Source organism: Molossus molossus, unplaced genomic scaffold (assembly GCF_014108415.1).
Source record: "Molossus molossus isolate mMolMol1 unplaced genomic scaffold, mMolMol1.p scaffold_m16_p_4, whole genome shotgun sequence".
Taxonomy (NCBI): Eukaryota; Metazoa; Chordata; class Mammalia; order Chiroptera; family Molossidae; genus Molossus; species Molossus molossus.
In genome coordinates, this window is record NW_023425377.1 from 74385620 (window position 1) to 74406344 (window position 20725).

The 20725-nt window shown below is 47.4% G+C and overlaps 1 protein-coding gene across 5 annotated transcripts in view; it reads left to right on the top strand.

The window, feature by feature from the left end:
* DNMT1 (DNA methyltransferase 1) overlaps positions 1-20433 on the top strand; it is a 54263-nt gene extending 33830 nt beyond the window's left edge. The window contains exons 21-40 of one of the 5 annotated variants that reach the window (XM_036281803.1): positions 101-284; positions 2227-2324; positions 2550-2697; positions 4508-4623; positions 4826-5030; positions 5110-5243; positions 6395-6568; positions 9972-10193; positions 11661-11853; positions 13163-13247; positions 13440-13568; positions 13721-14003; positions 14329-14470; positions 15764-15930; positions 16284-16461; positions 17091-17286; positions 17631-17797; positions 17988-18104; positions 19668-19758; positions 20208-20408. In XM_036281803.1, the coding sequence (XP_036137696.1) occupies positions 101-284; positions 2227-2324; positions 2550-2697; positions 4508-4623; positions 4826-5030; positions 5110-5243; positions 6395-6568; positions 9972-10193; positions 11661-11853; positions 13163-13247; positions 13440-13568; positions 13721-14003; positions 14329-14470; positions 15764-15930; positions 16284-16461; positions 17091-17286; positions 17631-17797; positions 17988-18104; positions 19668-19758; positions 20208-20242 (3064 nt within the window). In that variant the 3' untranslated portion in view covers positions 20243-20408. Of the gene's footprint in view, positions 1-100; positions 285-2226; positions 2325-2549; positions 2698-4507; positions 4624-4825; positions 5031-5109; positions 5244-6394; positions 6569-9971; positions 10194-11660; positions 11854-13162; positions 13248-13439; positions 13569-13720; positions 14004-14328; positions 14471-15763; positions 15931-16283; positions 16462-17090; positions 17287-17630; positions 17798-17987; positions 18105-19667; positions 19759-20207 lie in introns of all 5 variants that reach the window. The other 4 variants (XM_036281804.1, XM_036281805.1, XM_036281806.1 and 1 more) reach the window with 4 other exon arrangements.
* The last annotated feature ends 292 nt before the right edge of the window (positions 20434-20725 follow it).

The window sequence follows — 20725 nt, forward strand, 5'->3', positions numbered from 1 at the left end:
GACACAGCAGGAGTAAAATTGAAGACCTGAGAGCAGAGAAGGCAAAGTGTCCCATGCACTCTTCCCCAGCCTGTTAACATGATGGGAACCTCTCTCCCAGGCGAGCTGAAAGACGTCAGACCATCAGTCATTCCACCAAAGAAAAGGACAGAGGCCCTACTAAAGCTACCACCACCAAGCTGGTCTACCAGATCTTCGACACTTTCTTTGCAGAGCAAATTGAAAAGGATGACAGAGAAGACAAGGAGAATGCCTTCAAACGCCGGCGCTGTGGCGTCTGTGAGGTACCTCACCTAGGCTGGGCTCCCCATGTAATCTGAACAATTCATTTTTTCTCTTTTCTGGCTTGAGATGCAGATGTGACCCCTGAAACATAAGCTGGGAGAAAGTTAGTGATCTGGGAAGAACTGCATGCCTCACAGGACAAACAGATTGATAAGACAGCTGTTGAAATCAGTGTGCTTAGATGCTTTGCTGTTAATGCCACTGTCACTAAGGAGCCTAGCCTCCTGGGTGGCGTTTGCTCTGCCTACATCTCATTGTATCTGAAGGCTCTAGTGTGATGAGGGCAGAGGGAGTGACTTCCTCCCAGGAGCCTGCCTTGTCTTATTCTATAACTTTCCCAGAAAAGAGGGGACTCTTTCCAATTTAGATTTGAGGCCTTAAAAGACCTTTTTCTGTGAATTTTTATTATTTTTTATTTTACTCTGGAGGAATCCCCCTAATCTTCTATGACCTAGAGATCGGGTATATTTTGAGCTCTGTTATTTGACTTATTTTGGATGAAAACTCAGATGCGAAAATATAGCAACAGCTGCCCTGACTGGTATGGCTCAGTTGTTAGAGCATCACAGGTTTGATTCCTAGTCAAGGGAACATACCTGGGTTGGAGGATCAATTCCTGTCCTGGGCTTTGGTCAGGGTATGTGCAGGAGGCAACCAATCAATGTGTCTCTCTCAAATCAGTGTGTCTCTCTTTCTTTTTCTTTCTCCCTCCCTTCCACTCTCTCCAAAAATCAATGAAAAAGAATCTCAGGTGAGGATTAACAACAAAACAAAACAAAAAATATAGTAGCTGCTTTCAGAACTGCCTTGTGTTCATACTGTCCACCGGATTCAGAGCTTTTCCTTCTGTATTCCATGGCAGCCCCTCAGGAATTTGCATGTCCTCACCATTCTTGTTCTAGTTTTACTTTCTTTCACTTAACACATGTGTATCTAAGCTTTAACATTTTAAAAAATACATACATAACTGGTATTTTTTGTAATCATGTTATGTTGATATAGGTAGATCTAGTTCATTCATTTTGACTATTTCATTGTACTCCATTAAATGGCCATCTCAATTTATCCCTCAGTGATGGGCAGCTTTCGATATTATAAGTTATACGTCAGCAGCCTTGAACGAGACTTTTGTAATTGCCTCTATTTAGAAGTGGAATTGCTGGGGTGTGGGTTATATGCTTAACTTTAGTCTATAAAACTGCTCTCCAAAGTGGTGCTACCAACTTACACCCTGTGTGCACTGCCAGTTTCCCTACATGTTTTACCACCACATGCCCAGCTTCTTAATCTTTGCTAATCTGGGGGGTATGATTAGTACCTTGTTTCTGACTCGTTTCCATACCTCTAATGAGGCTAGATATACAATTTTTAGAATTATAATTTACCAAAAATCTAGTTACCAATAGTTTCTAATGGCCATTTGATTTACTTTTTTTTTTTTTAATCCTCACCCAAGGACATTTTTCCATTTTTCGTTCATATAGAGTGGGAGAGAGAGAGAAGAAGAGAGCGAGCGAGAGAGAGAAACATCGACGTGAAAGGGACACATCGAGTGGTTGCCACCCGCACAACCCAACCAGGGCCGGGGACAAACCGCAACCGAGGTACATGCCCTTAGCGGGAACCGAACTCGGGTCTCTCTGGACCGCAGGCCTATGCTTTAACCGCTGAGCCAAACCGGCCAGGGCTGATTTACTTTTATTAATTTTATTTTTTATTGATTTCAGGGAGAGGGAGAAAGAGAAATATCGATGAGAAAGAACATTGATTGGCTGCCTCCTGCATGCCCCCCACTGGGGACCAGGCCCACAACCTGGGCATGTGCCCTGACTGGGAATCAAACCGGTGACCTCTTGGTGCATGGGTCGATGCTGAACCACAGCCATGCTCAACCACTGAGCCACGTCGGCCGGGCTGATTTACTTTTTAAATATCTTTCAGGTTTGTCAGCAGCCCGAGTGTGGAAAGTGTAAAGCCTGTAAGGACATGGTTAAATTTGGTGGCAGCGGACGGAGCAAACAGGCCTGCCAAGAAAGGAGGTAGGCTTGGCCGACACTTGTTCTGGTAGCAAGGGACAATGCCAGGTGATAGCTGGTGCACTGTGTGGACGGCTGGGTTGAAACCTGCAGAGCAGGCAGCAGTGCTTTATCTCGCATTGTCCCCAGGCCTGTTCTTATAGGGAACAGGCTATTTGTTTTTTGGCTAAGACAGCCCTTGGCGGTTTTACTTATAAAAGGTACTTGCTCATACAAGTGACTTTGTAGGTGTCCCAATATGGCTATGAAAGAGGCAGATGATGACGAAGAAGTGGATGACAATATCCCAGAGATGCCTTCACCCAAAAAAATGCATCAGGGGAAGAAAAAGAAACAGAACAAGAACCGGATTTCTTGGATTGGAGAAGCCGTTAAGGTAATCCTGGAGCAGGCTCTCCTTCTTCTTACTGCCACCTCCTGAGAAGCAAGTTGTCTCTTGGTGTCTCGCTGCCAGGCCTCTTACGCAGCCTAAATCCTGCTCTCTTGCCTCATGAGAGGAGCAGGGCCAGCTGCGAGGCTCAGGCCCATGGCCACACACCAGAAATCTGTTTTTGTCTTCCCAAAGACTTGGTTCCAAAGACTACAGTTCCAAAATGGGTATTTGACACAATTTAAGGGTATCAGGCTGCTTCCTCTTCAAAGCTTATTTTGAAGATAGTTAATATCTCTGACCCAGGAGTATGTGTCTTTGGGGCACTGGCAGATTGCCTCCTGGTCATTCTGTGGTTACCTCCCTATCTAAGGATTGGTTCCTTTACCAAAGCCGCACAGCGAATGTCCTCAGCACTGCTTCCTTGATGCCCATAAGCCAAAGGTACAGTTGGTTCATTCAGTAAGCATGAGGTTTCCCTCTCCTGGATGCTGCTTCAGGCCTGGGTGTGGCTCAGCCCCTGCTCTGTAGTGTATTCTCCAGGGTGGAGGACAGACACGTGCTGGTGGGTGGGTGGAGAGCTAAAAAGGGGGTGGGGATGTGAGACTTTCCCTGAGGAGGTGACATCTGAGCTGAGACCCAGAAGGTTGGAGAGGAAGAACCAGGGCAGAGGTCCTTAGGTGGGATCCAGTTGTTGTGGGAGAAAAGGAAAGAGGCCGGTGCCTGAGAGAGGAGTTGGGGATGGGATGTGGCTTTAGGAGCATGGCGAAGAGTTGGGACTGGTGCTGTTAACATCAAATACTGGAATCTGGTTTGAGGCTGACTGGCAAGGGGAGAGCTGACAATAGAGGCATGCTTCCAGCCTAGGGAGGTGGATGTTCTCTATAGGAGCCAGGCCAGTACAGCCCATAACTTTTTATTTTAATTTTTTTGTTTTATTTTAGAGAGAGGAAGGGAGATGGGGGGAGAGAGAGAGAGAAACATCGATGAGAGAGAACATTGATTGGCCGCCTCCTGCATACCCCCTACTGGGGATCCCCTACTGGGGATCAGGCCCACAACCTGGGCATGTGCCCTGACCAAGAATCAAACCAGTGGCCTCTTGGTGCATTGGGTCAGTGCTCAACCTCTGAGCCACACTGGCCGGGCATATATATATTTTTCTAATCCTCACCTAAGGACATTTTTGCATTTATCTTCAGACATAGTGGGAGGGAGAAAGGGGGGGAGAGAAAGAGAAACATCAACGTGAGAGAGACACACCGAGTGGTTGCCACCCACACGACACCACCGGGGCCTGGGACAAACTGCAACCAAGGTACATGCCCTTAGCAGGAACTGAACCTGGGACTCTCTGGTCTGCAGGCGGATGCTCTAACTGCTGAGCCAAACCAGCCAGGGCAAGCCCGTAACTTCTTTTTTATATATATATATATATATATATATATATATATATTTATATATATTTATATATATACACACACACATGTTTTTATTTATTTATTTTTAGAGAGAGGAATGGAGAGAGAGAGAGAAACATCCATGTGAGAAACATGGATCAGCTGCCTCCTGCACGCCCCCCACTGGGGATTGAGCCCATAACCTGGGCGTGTGCCCTGACCGGGAATCGAACTGGGACTTCTCAGTCCATGGGATGACGCTCAGTCCACTGAGCCATACCAGCCGGGTGAACCCATAACTTCGTAATGAAATCATGGGTTATGCCTTTTTGTTAAATAACAAGAACACCCAGCAGATCAAGCCTAGCACAGACCTTCAAACCCATCTTCATCTGAAATAAGCTCTTTGTTTTCAGACTGATGGCAAGAAGACTTACTATAAGAAGGTGTGCATTGACTCGGAAACCCTGGAAGTGGGGGACTGTGTCTCTGTTATTCCAGATGACTCCTCAAAACCACTGTACTTAGCAAGGTTTGTATCTTTCTCTTTGCTTGACTTCAGCACACACTTTCTCTTGAACAGGTAGGAGATACCTATTTGCAAGAATAGTAATGGCAGCTCTTTTCTCTAGAGTGAAACAAACAAACAAAAAATACAAGGTCCCCTAAGTAAACTCAAAGTAAATCTGCCAATGAAGTTAGAACTTTCTTCCCTTCTACTCTTCTGACTCCAGGGTCACAGCATTGTGGGAGGACAGCAGCCAAGGGCAGATGTTTCATGCCCACTGGTTCTGTGCTGGCACAGACACAGTCCTTGGGGCCACATCGGACCCCCTGGAGCTGTTCCTGGTAGACGAGTGTGAGGACATGCAGCTGTCATACATTCATAGCAAGGTGACAGTCGTCTATAAAGCTCCATCAGAAAACTGGGCCATGGAGGTGAGTGCCCAGTGCCCCTTGTGTGCCCCTCTCTCGCTGTGTGGAGTCAATGCCTAACACAACATCCTTGTCCCTAAAGGGAGGCATGGATCCTGAGGCCCTGATGACAGAGGACAACGGGAAGACCTATTTCTACCAGCTGTGGTACGATCAAGACTATGCAAGATTTGAGTCCCCCCCAAAAACTCAGCCGACAGAGGACAACAAGTACAAGTGAGTTGCCAGTTCTGGTCCCTGGTGTTGTCACCTTCTTGAGGACATCATGCTGCTCTGTGAATCACTCTAGCTTTTCACGTGCTTCCATCAGCTGGGTTTGTTTCCTGGACACTAACTGATTGTTTTCCTCATTAAGCTAAGACCAGCCTGGCTCTATTGCAGTGGCTTTAGGTGTATGGACAGCCTGGACACACAGTTACCTTTATGAGAAGTTCTCGTGTCCAGAATCAGGCTTTATCTTTACATTTTCAGCCTTTTTGTATGTTCTTCAATGTGTACCACAGATTTCATGTTCAATGCCCCCATGCCTTCCGTTCTAACTTCCATACCTCACTTGGCTTTGACTAAAAGTGGCACCAGCACCTCTAGAGCAGCAGTGAGCCTGATGGGACAAAGTCAACGAGGGTTCACTTACATGCTTCTGGTGTTTTCCCAGTTGGCCTGCTGCTGCCTTTTGACTTGATCTCCATTTTAAAGGCTGTCTCCAACTCTCCTTTAAGGAATAATATTGAGCTTCACCAAATACCTCTTTAGTCTTTATAGAGATAATAGTATGAGCCTGCTCTGATATTTTGAGTTCATAACTGAACTACTCTTTGTATTCTTGCTCCTGGTGTATTTTTCACCATATTCCTGATTTTGTTAATGTTTTAGGGTTTTTGTTTTTATTTTTTAAATATGTTTTTGTTGATTTTTGTTTTGTTGTTTCTTTCTTTTTTTTTGAGAGAGAGAGGAAGGGAGAGATAGAAACATCGATGTGAGAGAGAAACATTGATCGGCTGCCTCCTGCATGCCCCCTACTGGGGATCGAGCCCACAACTCGGCATGTGCCCCAACCAGAAATCGAACTGGGACCTCCATGGGACGAAGCGCAATTTACTGAGCCATATAGGGTAATGTCTTAGGGTTTTGTTTAGCAAATACTCAAAAGTGAGATAGGCTTGACATTTTCTTGTATATGTCTTTGGGCTTCAGTCCCAAATAAGTGTTTTAAAGGTATGGACATGAAGTACAGGAAAGCCAGTTCCTTCAAACATCTGCAGATATTTTCTCTTGGTCACCAGAGTCTCTGGGTTAAGCCAGCAGCTCTGTTGCAGTCATTACCTGCCACCTCAGGGCCTTTTATTTTTTGTCCTTGACTCCTTCAGATTCTGTACAAGCTGTGCCCGTCTGGCTGAAATGAGGCAAAAGGAAATTCCCAGGGTCCTGGAGCAGCTTGAGGACATAGATGGCAGGGTTTTCTACAGCTCAGCCACTAAGGATGGCGTCCAGTATCGAGTGGGTGATGGCGTGTACCTTCTCCCTGAGGCCTTCACGTTCAAGTGAGTGTTTCTTTTGCCCAGGCCAGGGCCAGGGCCAGGATCCCTGGGCCAGTACAGGGTTGTCCTTGAATGTCTTCCACCTTACACCCCTTGTACCAGCTGTTGCCAGAGCCATTGTCACTGGTCAGTCATGCTGAATTACCTGTTCTTTTGTTTGTTTCTTAATCCTCAATTGAGGATCTTTTTCCATTGATTTTTGGAGAGAGTAGAAGGGAGGGAGGGAAGGAGAGTGAGAGGGAGGGAGGGAGAGAGTGGGAGGGAGGGAGGGAGAGTGGGAGGGAGGGAGGGAGAGTGAGAGGGAGAGTGGGAGGGAGGGAGGGAGAGTGGGAAGGAGGGAGGGAGACATATTTACTGGTTGCCTCCCATATGACCCCAACCGGGTCTGGGGATCGATCCTGCAACTACGGTCTGCAGGCCAATGGTCTAACCACTGAGCCAAACTAGCCAGGGCTAAACTATCTACTTTTTTTTTAAATTTTTTTAATCTTTATTGTTGAATGCATTACAGATGTTCCTCATTTTTCCCCCATTGACCCCTTCTTCCCCACTCCTACCTCCCTCCTGCCTTTTCCCACACTGTTGTTTGTGTCCATTGGTTATGCATGTAAGTTCTTTGGTTTATTTCTCTCCCTCAACCCCCTTCTCTTTGAGGTTTGTCAGTCTAGCAACCAATTTGTTCTTCTTAATCCCTTCACCTTTTTCACCCATTCCCCCAACCCCCCTCCCATCTGGCAACCAACAAAATGTTCTCTGTATCTATGAGAATGTTTCTGTTCTGCCTGTTCATTTTGTTTGTAGATTCCATTGTTAATAGATATGTATTCATTGCCATTTTGTTTGTTCATATATTTTATCTTTTTCTTCAAAAAGACCCTTCAACATTTCATATAATAACAGTTTGGTGGTGATGAACTCCTTTAGCTTTTTCTTGTCTGGGAAAGTCTTTATATGGCCATCGATTCTAAATGACAGCTTTGTAGAATAGAGTAATCTTGGTTGTAGGTTCTTGCTTTTCATCACTCTGAATATTTCTTGCCACTCCTTTCTGGCCTGCAAAGTTTCTTTTGAGAATTCAACTGACAGTCTTATGGGAACTCCCTTGTAGGTAACTGCTTTTCTCTTGCTGCTTTTAAGATTCTCTCTTTGTCTTGAACGTTTTGCATTTTGATGATGTGTCTTGGTGTGGGCCTCTTGGGTTCCTTTTGTTTGGGATTCTCTGTGCTTCCTGGACTTGTGTGTCTGTTTCCTTCACCAAATTAGGGAAGTTTTCTGCCATTATTGTTTCAAATAGGTTTTCCATTTCTTGTTCTCTCTTCTCCTGGCACCCCCAAGATGCGAATGTTGGCATGCTTGAAGTTGTCCCAGAGGCTCCTTACACTATTCTCATTTTTTTGGATTCTTTTCTTTTTTTGCTATCCTGATTGGGTGTTTTTTGCTTCCTTATATTCCAAGTCAATGGTTTGCTTCTTGGCTTTACCTACTCTACTATTGAATCTGTATGAATTATTCTTTATTTCAGTTAGTGCCTCCTTCATTTCTGACTGTGCATCCTTCATTTCTGACTGGTCCTTTTTTACGCTCTTGAGGCCCTCACTAAATTTCCTGGGGTTCTCACTAAGTTCATTGAGCATCCTTATAAGCAGTATTTTGAACTTAGCACCTGTTAAGTTGCTTATCTCCATTTCACTTAATTCTTTTCCTGGAGATTTTTTCTGTTCTTTCATTTGGGACCTGTTTCTTTGTCTCCTCATTATGGCCGCCTCCCTGTGTTTGTTTCTATGTATTACTTAACTAGAGGTATGGGGCTGGCTGAGACCAGATGCTGCTCATTTGAAAGAATTTAGGAAAACCTGAAGCAGGATCCAAGACAGGCCAATCCTATGGTAAAGCAAATGGCAACAACTTGGGTGGGCCTGAAAGTTGGGTGGGGCAGGTCCTCAGGGAATCACCAGGGCGGGGCAAACAGTGTGAGCCAGTTTGCTGGAGTCCCAGATATGGCGGCTGTCTGCTGCCCCAGTGAAGGGTTCACCAAAGGAACAAAGGCCTCTGACAGCACATTTGTCCCAGAGAAAGCCCCCTCTCCAGCCTTCGCTCCAGTGCCAAACAGCTCAGTTCTTCCCTGTATGTCTCTGGTGCCCCTCGAGCTGCCTCCCCTCCAAGCTTAGAGGGAGTGAGTTCTATAAGTCCGTGCGTGGGCCCTTTATGAGGAGCTGCCTGAGGCTCCAGCTGCCTCAGCCTCCCTGAGCCTCAGTTCCTGCTGTTTTTTCCAGCCAGAAGTTATGGGACTTCTCTTCCTGGCACTTGAACCCTGAGCGGGGTGCCTAGTGTATAAATAGGACCCCTCAGTCCTCAGAGAGGACCTTCCCAGCTGAGGAATCCTGATTTTTATCTGCTACATGTGGGTGTGGGACCAGCCTGTCTGCCTCCACTCCTCCTGCCAGTCTCCATTTGGTTGCTTCTTTAATTCCGTAGTTGTAGGACTTCCATTCAGCTTGATTTCAGGTGGTTTTGAATGATGATTGTTCTGTAGTTTAGTTGTAACTTTGATGTAGTTGTGGGAGGACGCGATACCACGTTTACCTACACTGCCATCTGGACTGGAAATCTTATGTACTTTTTTTTGTCCTTCTTCTCTAATCCTCACCCGAGGATAGTTTTATATTTATCTTCAGATAGAGTGGGAAGGAGGGAGAGAGACATCGATGTGAGAGAGACACATTGTCTGGTTGCCTCCTACACTACCCTAACCAGGGCTGGGGACGAACTATAACTGAGGTACGTGCCCTTGGCTGGAATTGGACCCAAGACTCATTCGTCCGTGGGCCAACACTCTACTGCTGAGCCAAACTGGCCAGGGCCCTACTTTTTTAAATTAAATTAATTTTTAAAAATATGTTTTTATTGATTTTTTTTTTCTTTTTTTGAGAGAGTGAGAGAGAGGAAGGGAGAGATAGAAACATCGATTTGAGTGAGAAACATCCATCTGCCTCCTGCATGCCCCCTACTGGGGATCAAGCCCACATCCAGGGCATGTGTCCTGACCGGGAATCATACTAGGACCTCTCAGTCCACAGGACGATGCTCAGTCCACTGAGCCACACTGGTCAGGCTGAACTACCTATTTTTTATTTTATTTATTTTTGTTTGTTTTTCTTCAGATGGGCGGGGGGGCGGGGAAGAGAAACATCGATGTGAGAGAGACACATCAATTGGCTGCCTCCCATAGGACTCAGCCAGGGCAGGGGACTGAACCCACAACCGAGATATGTGGCCTTGACCAGAATCGACCCCACGACTCTTTGGTCTGTGGGCCTACGCTCTAACCACTGAGCAAAACCAGCCAGGGCCTACCTACTTTTTAAAGTTTAATGTTCAATTATGTGTAATGTTTCCTTCTCTGCAGCATCAAGCTATCTAGTCCTGTTAAACGCCCACGGAAGGAGCCTGTGGATGAAGACCTATATCCAGAACACTACCGGAAATACTCAGATTACATCAAAGGCAGCAACCTGGATGCCCCTGAGCCATACCGAATTGGCCGCATCAAAGAGATCTTCTGTGTCAAGAAGAACAATGGCAAGCCCAATGAGACAGACATCAAGATCAGACTAAACAAGTTCTACAGGTCATTGATGCCCTCTGCTCTTCCAGGAGGCAGCAGACTCTTCCAGAAAGTTCTGCCTTAAATAGGGTTATAACATGTGCACACAGTGATGTTTTAAGAGTTAGATGTAGAGGTGGTATTTTCCAAGTGTTTTTGATGAGTGCTGACAGCGACTCAAATTACATTTCATAGCCTTGCTTTTAGACCTTATTTTAAAGCTGCTGAGTTCTCTCTCCAAAGAAATACTTAAGCCTCAGTCCAGGGTGTGACAAAGGCCAAGGTGGAATGTCCTGGGCTCTGCCTGAGGCACCCCCAGAGAACCTAGAGTTCTATTTATGACTATCTGTGTTCCACTTTGTTTCTCCTCTTCCTGTTTTTCCCAGGCCTCCTCCCTGTTTCTGGGGTTTCTCTCCATCTGTACTTTTCCCAAGGTGTAGGCTGCACCAAGTCTTTTTCTGGGACCCTAGTAACTGGTCGTGGTTAGGAACTAACCCAAAATTGAGCCATACAGATAGTTAACATTGCTTCATTTCTTGACTAATGTAAAGACTTTTTTTTTTTTATCCTCACTCAAGGACATTTTTCCATTTTTTGTTCTGATAGAGTGGGAGGGAGGGAGGGAGAGAGATTGGGGCAGGGGGGGAGAGAGACAGACAGACAGACAGACAGACACATTGATGTGAAAGGTGCACATTGAGTGGCTGCCTCCCATACAACCCAACGAGGGCCGGGGACAAACTGCAACTGAGATACATACCCTTAGCGGGAACCGAACCCGGGTCTCTGGACCATAGGCTGACGCTCTAACTGCTGAGCCAAACCAGCCAGGGCTATATTAAAGACTTTTTGAAGGCCTTACAACAATCACTTGTAACAGTAAGAAAGAAGTCCATTTAGTATAGGTGAGAAGTTCTAGACATACTTCTTAACAGGAGGCAGGCAGTCAGTGTTTTTCTTATATATTTTGATTTATTTATTTATTTTTTTTGAGAAAGGGAGGGAGAGGGATAGAGAAACATTGATGTGCAAGCAGAACATTGATTGCTGCCTCCTGCACACCCTCTACTGGGAATCGAACCTGCAACCTTTGGTGCACATGATACCCAACCAACTGAGCTTCCCAGCCAGGGTGCAATCACAGTCTTGACACTGAGCCAGTCTGTTTCAGCTGCTGTGGCACCACAAAGAGCAAGCGATTCAACAAACCAAATCTCCTTAAGGTTTAATGTTTATTCATAATGGTTGCTTCTCTACAGCATCAAGTTTTCTAGTCCTATAAAATGCCCACAGAAGCGGTGTCTGTTACGAAGAATTCCACTGTTCGTAGTGTCTAGTGCCAACTAAGGAGGATATAATCAAGTTGACCTGACTGGGGGGTGTGGTCTTTACTTATGGATTCTCTGAGCATCCCTAGGAATGTGGTACAATTTAACTCATTGTCAGCTTACAGCAAAAGAGAATTGCTAAGAAAGACTCTTCTGCTTACAGGCCAGAGAACACACACAAGTCCACTCCAGCAAGTTACCATGCAGACATCAACCTGCTTTACTGGAGCGATGAGGAGGCCGTTGTGGACTTCAATGCCGTTCAGGGCCGATGCACTGTGGAATATGGGGAGGACCTGCCCGAGTGCCCGCAGGACTTCTCAGCTGGCGGCCCAGACCGCTTCTACTTCCTGGAGGTGATATTCTAGGCTTAGTGGAGGGGAGCGGCTTCGGGTCAAATTCATAGCTCCTGAGAAAGCATTTAATTATACATTTAATTATACATTCACTTATACATTAATGAAACGTAATACTTTTGTTTTTTTTAATTATTTATTTATTTATTTTCTTAGTAAGAGTTTATTTGAACCAAACTGACAGTGATTGCTGGAAAGCAAAGTTCTCCAATGCTCCTAAGTTTGGCCCTTTAAAAAGTAAAATGAGCCCTGGCTGGCATGGCTCAGTTGGTTGGGTGTCATCCTGTGCACCGAAAGGTCGCTGGTTCGATTCCTGGTAAGGGCACATGTCCTGGTTTTGGGCTTGATCCCCAGTCGGGGACATGCAGGAAGCAGCTGATTGATGTTTCACTCTCACGTCTGTTCTTTCATCTCTCTAAAAACCAATAAAAAATACTTTTGTTAAAGTACAATAAGAAGTATATTTGAGTGTCCTGATGCAACTAACATTTATTTGAAGACTATTGGGCAGCCTCTTCTAGCTTGACCAGTGCTTAGTGTGCATTAGGGAAAGGGGCCCCTTGCCCAGGGAGACACAGCCCTGCCCCTCAGTCTCTTCACCTAGGTGTCTGCGTCCAGACCAGAGCCACACACTGTGCAGCTGGCTCTGGTTATTTAGAGAAGATCCAGGAGTCTGTTGAGTATGCTAATCACTTTTAAGTTGTCTGAATGTGGTTTTTCTGTGTTGGCACGCTTAAAATGACACATGCCTGTGTTTCCAGTTTCCAGTGTAGATACCTCATCAGACTAAAGTCGCTTGGTGTAACACTTTTGCCTATTTTTATTTTTATTTATTTACGTATTTTTTGTTAATCCTCACTGAGGATCGTTTTCTATTCATTTTCTTAGAGTGAAAAGAAAGGAAGGGAGGAAGAGGCTTGGGGAGAGAAAAACATCTATTGGTTGCCTCCCATATGACCCTGACCAGGGCCAGGGATTGAACCTTCAACCCAGGTACATGCCCTTGACTAGAAATCGAACCTGAGACCCCTTGATCCAAGGGCCGATGCTCTAACTGCTGAGCCAAACAGGCCAGGCCACTTTTGCCTATTTTTAGAATGAGTAGTTCAAGCAAGAATCTTTGACCACATAAAAAATTTGTATTAGTACAATTTATTTCCATTATAGTACAATCAAATTACTGTTATTAGTGGCTAATTGCTTATGGCTATATTCAGGGAGAAATTAAGTAGATCTTTATCTAATTAACTTGTTAGAGAGAGCACCAATGTGTTTCTCTGCCAGACTATTGTGGTTCTTCCCTTCCTAGGCCTATAATGCCAAGAGCAAAAGCTTTGAAGATCCTCCCAACCATGCCCGTAGCCCTGGAAACAAAGGGAAAGGGAAGGGAAAAGGTATGTCATTATTCCATAGGATTCTTAAGTCTATCTTCTATAACTCAGATACTTAAGATCAGTGTAAAAGAACAGCCTCTGATGTTACCTCATTCTCTGGTAACAACTCAAAATGAGGTTGTCTCAGAATCAATAAGGTGTTTGAAGAGAGCAAATCAAGGCTATGATTTAATTGTGGCCTGTCTCCTCCAGGGAAAGGCAAGGCAAAATCTCAGACATGTGAGCCAAGCGAACCCAAGACGGAGATTCAGCTGCCAAAACTGCGGACCCTGGATGTGTTTTCTGGCTGTGGGGGATTGTCAGAAGGATTCCACCAAGCAGGTACAGGCCAAGGAGGTTCTTTCTCTGCACAACTAGTAAAATTGGACCAAGCACATTCTACCTGGAAAAGCTTTCTGTCTCTGGTCACTTTTCTGACTCAAGAGTCTCATTCCAGGGAGTTCAGAGCCTATCTTTGTCCCTTTATTTGCCAGGCATCTCAGAAACACTGTGGGCCATTGAGATGTGGGACCCTGCGGCCCAAGCATTCCGGCTAAACAACCCTGGGTCCACAGTGTTCACGGAGGACTGCAATGTCCTGTTAAAGCTGGTCATGGCTGGGGAGGTGACCAACTCCCGCGGCCAGAAGCTGCCTCAGAAGGGAGACGTGGAGATGCTGTGTGGCGGGCCACCCTGCCAAGGCTTCAGTGGCATGAACCGCTTCAATTCTCGTACCTACTCCAAGTTCAAGAACTCTCTGGTGGTCTCTTTCCTCAGGTAAATGGAGCAGAGGCCCCTTTGTATTCAATGCTGCCTATAGGTAACTAGACAGCCTGCCCTGGGGCTGCGATGCTGGGAGTGCCAGGTGAATAGTAACTGCTGCAGCTTTTGCAGTTGCTAAAGGCCATGTGCTGAGGTGAAACAGGCTGGCCTTTGCCTTCAGGAAATTCACAGCTCGCTCTGGCTGGGGAGAGACCTCAAAAGTTGGGAGGTTTAGTTTCTCGACAGCCAAACATTGACCTTTCAGGAACAGCTTTTGGTAGAGCAGGTCTTTTTTAAATTGATCTGAATGGTGATTCATGGTCTCTCCTGTGTCCCACAGCTACTGTGACTACTACCGGCCACGGTACTTCCTCCTGGAGAACGTCAGGAACTTTGTCTCCTTCAAGCGCTCCATGGTTTTAAAGCTCACTCTCCGCTGCCTGGTCCGCATGGGCTATCAGTGCACCTTTGGCGTGTTGCAGGTGGGGCTCCCAGGGAATGGGGTGAAGATGGGCGGATGAATGTAGACAGCAGGAGAGTCAGCGGTCCCTAGGTTGCAGCAAAGTATCTTCAACTGATAATAAGACTCAAAGGGTCAGGCTTTAGAGTGGTAACCTGCTGTGCTAGCAAGAGCAAGGAGACAGCTGCTGAGGCCCGTACCCACCACTGAAGCCCATGGCATTCAGATCTGGAAGCTCGGAGCTGGTGTCCCAGCAAGTCCACCTCTTAGAGTCTTCTGGAGAGCTGCACCCTCTCATGTGCCTGAGTAGGGACTGCATGCAAGGGGGCTCTCGGGTGCTTTGTTTCCAGCTCCTTTTCCTTGATAGGGAATGGGGGTGGCCACATATCATGCTCCAGGCAGCACTTAGATCTCCACAGAGGTGTGGGTGAGGCCAGGTTGGCAGACCCACACATAGACCAAACTGTCACAGGGTAAAAAAAAATGGGTTTTTCCTCTGAGTGAACACATGTGGGTACAAACACCTAGAGAGGGCAAAGGGTCACAGGCCAGGTGGCTACCAGTGGCTGTGTCTGCAGGGATAGCGATTTGGAAGCAGCCACTCTGTATATATCCATTCCGTTATTGTTGGCATAGCTAACACTGGGACGAGTATCAAAATGGCAGGGAAGGTTGGTTGAAAAGCCATGAGGAAGCAAGTGCCAGGGCTGCACGACTCCCCCCAGTTCAGCCTCTGTGGTCTCCAGGCTCACTGGTTAGCAGTCGTGTTCTCTGTCCCTGTGACCATGGGCTGCCAGGTAGATGGCTGGGCTTTGTGCAGTCTCTTCTGGCCTTTCTTCACCAGTGCTGAGACCATGGGGTTCCTTGCAGTCCTCTATAAAGACCTGGCTGGATCCCCAGTGGGGTTCACTCCATCTTCTCCAGTGGCCACCACTTGGAATCTTAGGTCCTTGCATCTAGTCTCACTTCTTTTTTTTTTTTTTTTCTTTTATTAATTTTAGGGAGAGAAAGAGAAACATCGATTAGTTTTTCCACTTATTTATGCACTCATTGGTTGATTTCTTATGTGTCCTGACTGGGGATCAAACCTGCAACCTTGGGGTATTGGGATGACACTCTAACCAACTGAGCTACCTAGCCAGGACTGGTCTCATTTCTTCTTGCCGTGAGTAACCCTGCTGGGTTAATTAGGGATTTTTCTGGTGAGCTGTGTACCAGCCAGTCACTCCAGAAAGGGTTGTCGCTGACCCCAGACCTTGGTTCAGCCAGTTGGAGGTACCAATTGACTCTGTCTGTGTGGCTCTCCTGTGCACAGGCTGGTCAGTATGGTGTGGCCCAGACACGAAGGCGAGCCATTATCCTGGCTGCGGCCCCTGGAGAGAAGCTCCCCCTATTCCCGGAGCCATTGCACGTGTTTGCGCCCCGGGCCTGCCAGCTTAGTGTCGTGGTGGATGATAAGAAGTTTGTCAGCAACATAACCAGGTAGGAGCCCCTGCTCACCCTGCTGTGTCACTGTGTTTGTGGACATTACCTGGGGAAGTTTGGCATTGGCACTCTGCCACCTCCAGTCTCAAGTGCTGGCCTCTGAGTAAGCATTACATACAGAGCAGTGGCCAGGTACCTGACTGCAGTCATTAGCAAAGCCCAACATTAGGCTGTCTCCTTCCCAAGCAGAATCTAAGAAGAATGTTGCCTGTGTGACTTCAGGCAGCCATTTGACCTCTGAGCTGGGTTGTCCTCTCTAGAGAGGGCAGTGCCAGCAGTCAGGGAATGGCAACTATGTTTCGAGGATTAGCAGCAGTATGTTTCCCCAGAAGTGCCATGCTGTGTTTCAGGCTGAGCTCAGGGCCATTCCGAACCATCACTGTGCGTGACACGATGTCTGACCTTCCTGAGATCCGGAATGGAGCTTCAGCACTAGAGATCTCCTACAACGGGGAGCCTCAGTCCTGGTTCCAGAGACAGCTCCGGGGCTCACAGTACCAGCCCATCCTCAGGGACCACATCTGTAAGGTAACATAGCCCAACAAAGGGGTCCTCCTTCCAGCTGCCTCACAGACCCGTGGGGAACCCAGCCCTCCGTCCAGTTTGTTCTCTGCTCTTGGCCCCTAACCTAAATCACTGTCATCTTGACTGGCTCCCAGCCTTCCTTCTGCTGCTCCTCTTGCCACACCGCCAGTGCCTCCTACAGCAGCTCATAGTCATGTAAAGCATCAATCAGAGCTTTTGCTTTTCCAGGAATAGACCCAGAATGGTGTGTCTGGTCACTGCCTCTGTCTGACTGACCTCTGCCGCCACTCTTGTTCTCAGCATGTTGTCCCAAATATGCCAAACTTGGCCTTTTGTGTCCCTAGCTGCTGGCTCTTTGTCATACTGCAGGGCTCAGCTCAGGCATCTTCTCCACACTTGCCCTAAGCTATCCCTTCACCTGTTCCCCCACTTTGTTCCACACCCCTCCTCTGACTCATGGCAGATGTGTGATCCCCAAGCTGTCTCTGGGTAACTGTCTGCCCTCGTGGAATATAAGCCCCTTAGGGTTCCAGGTTACAGTGGTGATCCCAGTGCCTAGAGCAGTACTGCCAGCCAGATGCTCAGATTCTCCCTGAGCTGGGTGAGAGCTGGGCTTTGCCACATTCTTTTAGGACATGAGCGCGTTGGTGGCTGCCCGCATGCGGCATATCCCTCTGGCACCGGGCTCAGACTGGCGTGACCTGCCGAACATAGAGGTGCGGCTCTCTGATGGCACCATGGCCAGGAAGCTGCGATATACCTACCATGACAAGAAGAATGGCTGCAGCAGCACTGGGGCCCTCCGAGGGGTCTGCTCCTGTGTGGAAGGTGGGACCCCTGTTTGTGCCCTGGGTGTGGCTTCCCTCGAGTTTATTGTGAAGCCCCAGCCCCTCAGGTTCTGATCCTCCCAACAGCAGCCAGTTAGTGTGGAGAAGGAGCAGTGTTATATGGGGTTTCCCAGCAAGAGATACTGGGTACTGCTGCTTACTACCCAGTGGCCCTGGGCAGGGCACACATGCCAAGCCTGGGTGTCCCCATGGTAAAAGCTGTGCTCTGGGAACGGAGACTATTGGCTGCTGTCTCCCTGGATGCGCTGGGAACACTGTAGATACTTTCCTGGGCCTTTCTCCAGTTCTAGAACCTTAGCCTCATTGCAGCCCTCTCTCTTCCAGCGGGCAAAGCCTGTGACACCACAGCCAGACAGTTCAACACCCTCATCCCCTGGTGTTTGCCCCACACCGGGAACAGGCACAACCACTGGGCTGGCCTCTACGGACGGCTAGAGTGGGATGGCTTCTTCAGCACAACTGTCACCAACCCCGAGCCCATGGGCAAGCAGGTAGGATGGAGGACTCTGGTCAGGCCTGGGGAGGGGACAAAGTCACAGGTTTAGCAAATGGGAGTGTGGCCTGTCAGGAGTCAGCACTCCTCACCTCCTACCTTGGCTGGATTTCTCCATGGTAGAGTTTTCTACCCTGCCTGCGATGGCGGATCTTGTTCCCTTGTCCCACTATGCCTCTTGCCCCCAGGGTCGCGTGCTTCACCCTGAACAGCACCGTGTTGTGAGCGTACGGGAGTGTGCCCGTTCCCAGGGTTTCCCGGACACCTACAGGCTGTTCGGCAATATCCTGGACAAGCACCGTCAGGTCAGTGGAGTAGTCTTGAGGAAGGGCTGATGGGAGGGGGCCCCTTTTGCCCTTGCACAGGGTAGAGAGAGGTATAGGGGGGAGCACAACTCAGGGATGCTGATTGGCCTCAGCACTCCCAGCAGGGGGATTCCTGTCCCTGGGTCCAGAGTGCTCACGGGTCAGGTTGAGTCACTAAGCATATTGGTTGCTGGTCACAGCTCTGTGGCAGACTGACCCTGAATGGAAGTTTTGGTGCAATGAACTTAGAGGTGGAGCAGACTAAATGCATGGTGGTGAAAATTCACTATTGCTAAGGGTTGAAATGAACCAACAATTCCTCAGTGATTTTTAGGTGTTAGGTTGACTTCTTGGATAAATTTCCATCCAAATAATGCACATACGTGGCTTAAAAAGCCAACAATGCCCATTTCTAGGCATATACCCTAAGAAGCCTGAAATACCAATCAGAAAGAATATATGTACCCCCATGTTCGTAGCAGCATTATTTACAATAGCTAAGATCTGGAAACAGCCCAAATGTCCATCAGTAGACGAATGGATAAAAAAGCAGTGGTACATATACACAATGGAGTACTACGCAGCTGTAAAAAAGAAAGATCTCTTATCCTTTGAAACTACATGGAGGGACCTTGAAAGTATCATCCTAAGTGAAACAAGCCAAACAGAGAAAGACAAGTATCATATGATCTCACTTATTTGTGGAATATAATGAACATAACAGTCTGAGGAATGGGGTAGTCCCAAAGACGTGGAAGTGGGGTACAGACTGACAATCCCCAGAAGAGGGGGTGGTCGGGGAGAGATAAACCACAGAACTTATATGCATGTGTGCATGAACAATGGACATGGACAACAAAACCGGGGACAGGGTGGGGAGGATCAGTGGGGGGCGGGGGGGACATCTGTAACAAAAATAAATTAATTTTAAAAAAAGCCAACGGTGCCCTGGCCGGTTTGGCTCAGTGGTTAGAGTGTCAGCCCGCAGACCAGAGAGTCCCGGGTTTGGTTCCCACTAAGGGCAGGTACCTTGGTTGTGGTTTGTCCCAGGCCTTGGTTGGGGTTGTGTGGGTGGCAGCCACTCGATGTCTCTCTCACATCGATATTTCTCTCTCCCTCTCCCTCCCTCCTTCCCACCCTTCTGCTCTATCTGAAGATAAATGCAAAAATGTCCTTGGGTGAGGATAAATAAAAAAAGCCAACAGTGCCTGGGAGTTATAGTAGGAAACTCCCATTTTTACCCCTCCCCCCCCACCCGCGTTATCCCCAGTTCTGTTCTCTGAAAGCAGCCACTCAGCTAGAATTAAAACATGGTGGCTTCCGTGTTTGGTTCTTTGTGTTTTTCTAAAGGCCTTCTTCTCTGTGGGTGGTTCTAGACAAGTTGGTGTTTGGGGTGGGAGGATGAACTGATTGGCAGGTCTGAAGGGTCATCATGGTGCAAGGGCTTTGGGGACCCATGTGAGCATGAGACCAGGGGCCCAGCATCCTCCTCATTGTGTTGAGTGGAGCCTGGAGCTGACCCTAGCCTTGCCAAACTAGACATCGCCCTCTTCCCTCCTGCAGGTGGGTAATGCCGTGCCACCGCCCCTGGCCAAAGCCATTGGCTTAGAGATCAAGTGCTGTATGTTGGCCAAAGCTCGAGAGAGTGCCTCAGGTATGATGGGGATGAGTGGGCTGAGACAGCCAGGGTATAACTCTGGGACTTGGGAGACTCACACACCCTTCCTAGTGGCCTCATTTCTCTGGGCTGCCATGAGATGGAATGATTCACATATGTTAACTGCTCAGATCAGTACCTGGCACATAATGAGCAGTTGGGTCTCAGGGCCCTTTCCCCTGTCCTGCCTGGTGAGCCTGGGTCAGGGTGGGGGGCTTGCCTCAGTCTCTAATCCAGGCAGTCTGGAAACTTCTAGGGAACACCTTTGAGCAGCACTCAGTCTCCCCAAATGTTCATTCAGAGCTGCTACAGGTTTTTACAGTCAGCCATTAACACCGATGCTCGGGCATTAAGGTAGTTCCTGACTTCATGTGTTTGTGGTACTTGCTTATTGTAGTATGATGTATATATTCCCTGCAGTGACTTGCCTTTTTCTTTCTCTTCAGTTAAAATAAAGGAGGAGAAAACTACCAAGGACTAGTTTCACCCTCCCGTCGCCCTTGTTTCTGGCACCAGGGATCCCCATTGTGCACTGATGTTGTATTTTTAACATGTTGAAATCTGTCAGTTCAAATGTGTTGTACACGGTGTTTGTGGCCTTGGCTGACATGAAGCTGTTCTGTAAGGTTTGCTTATCAACTAATGACTTAGTGATCAAATTGTGCAGTACTTTGTGCATTCTGAATTTTAAAAAGTTTTTTATTATGCATTATATCAAATCTACCACTGTATGAGTGGAAATTAAGACTTTATGTAGTTTTTATATGTTGTAATATTTCTTCAAATAAATTTCTCTCTATAAATCACCTTGGGTAATGACTCATGATTTACAAGGGGCGTTTGGCTGTCTCTCAGCTGAGGCTGGACGAGAATGGGCTCCTTAGTGCTGAAGGGGATCCCACAGAGACGTTTCTATGAAGTTAGATCAATTCTTGTTTCCCATGTGTATATTTGGGGTGGGGAT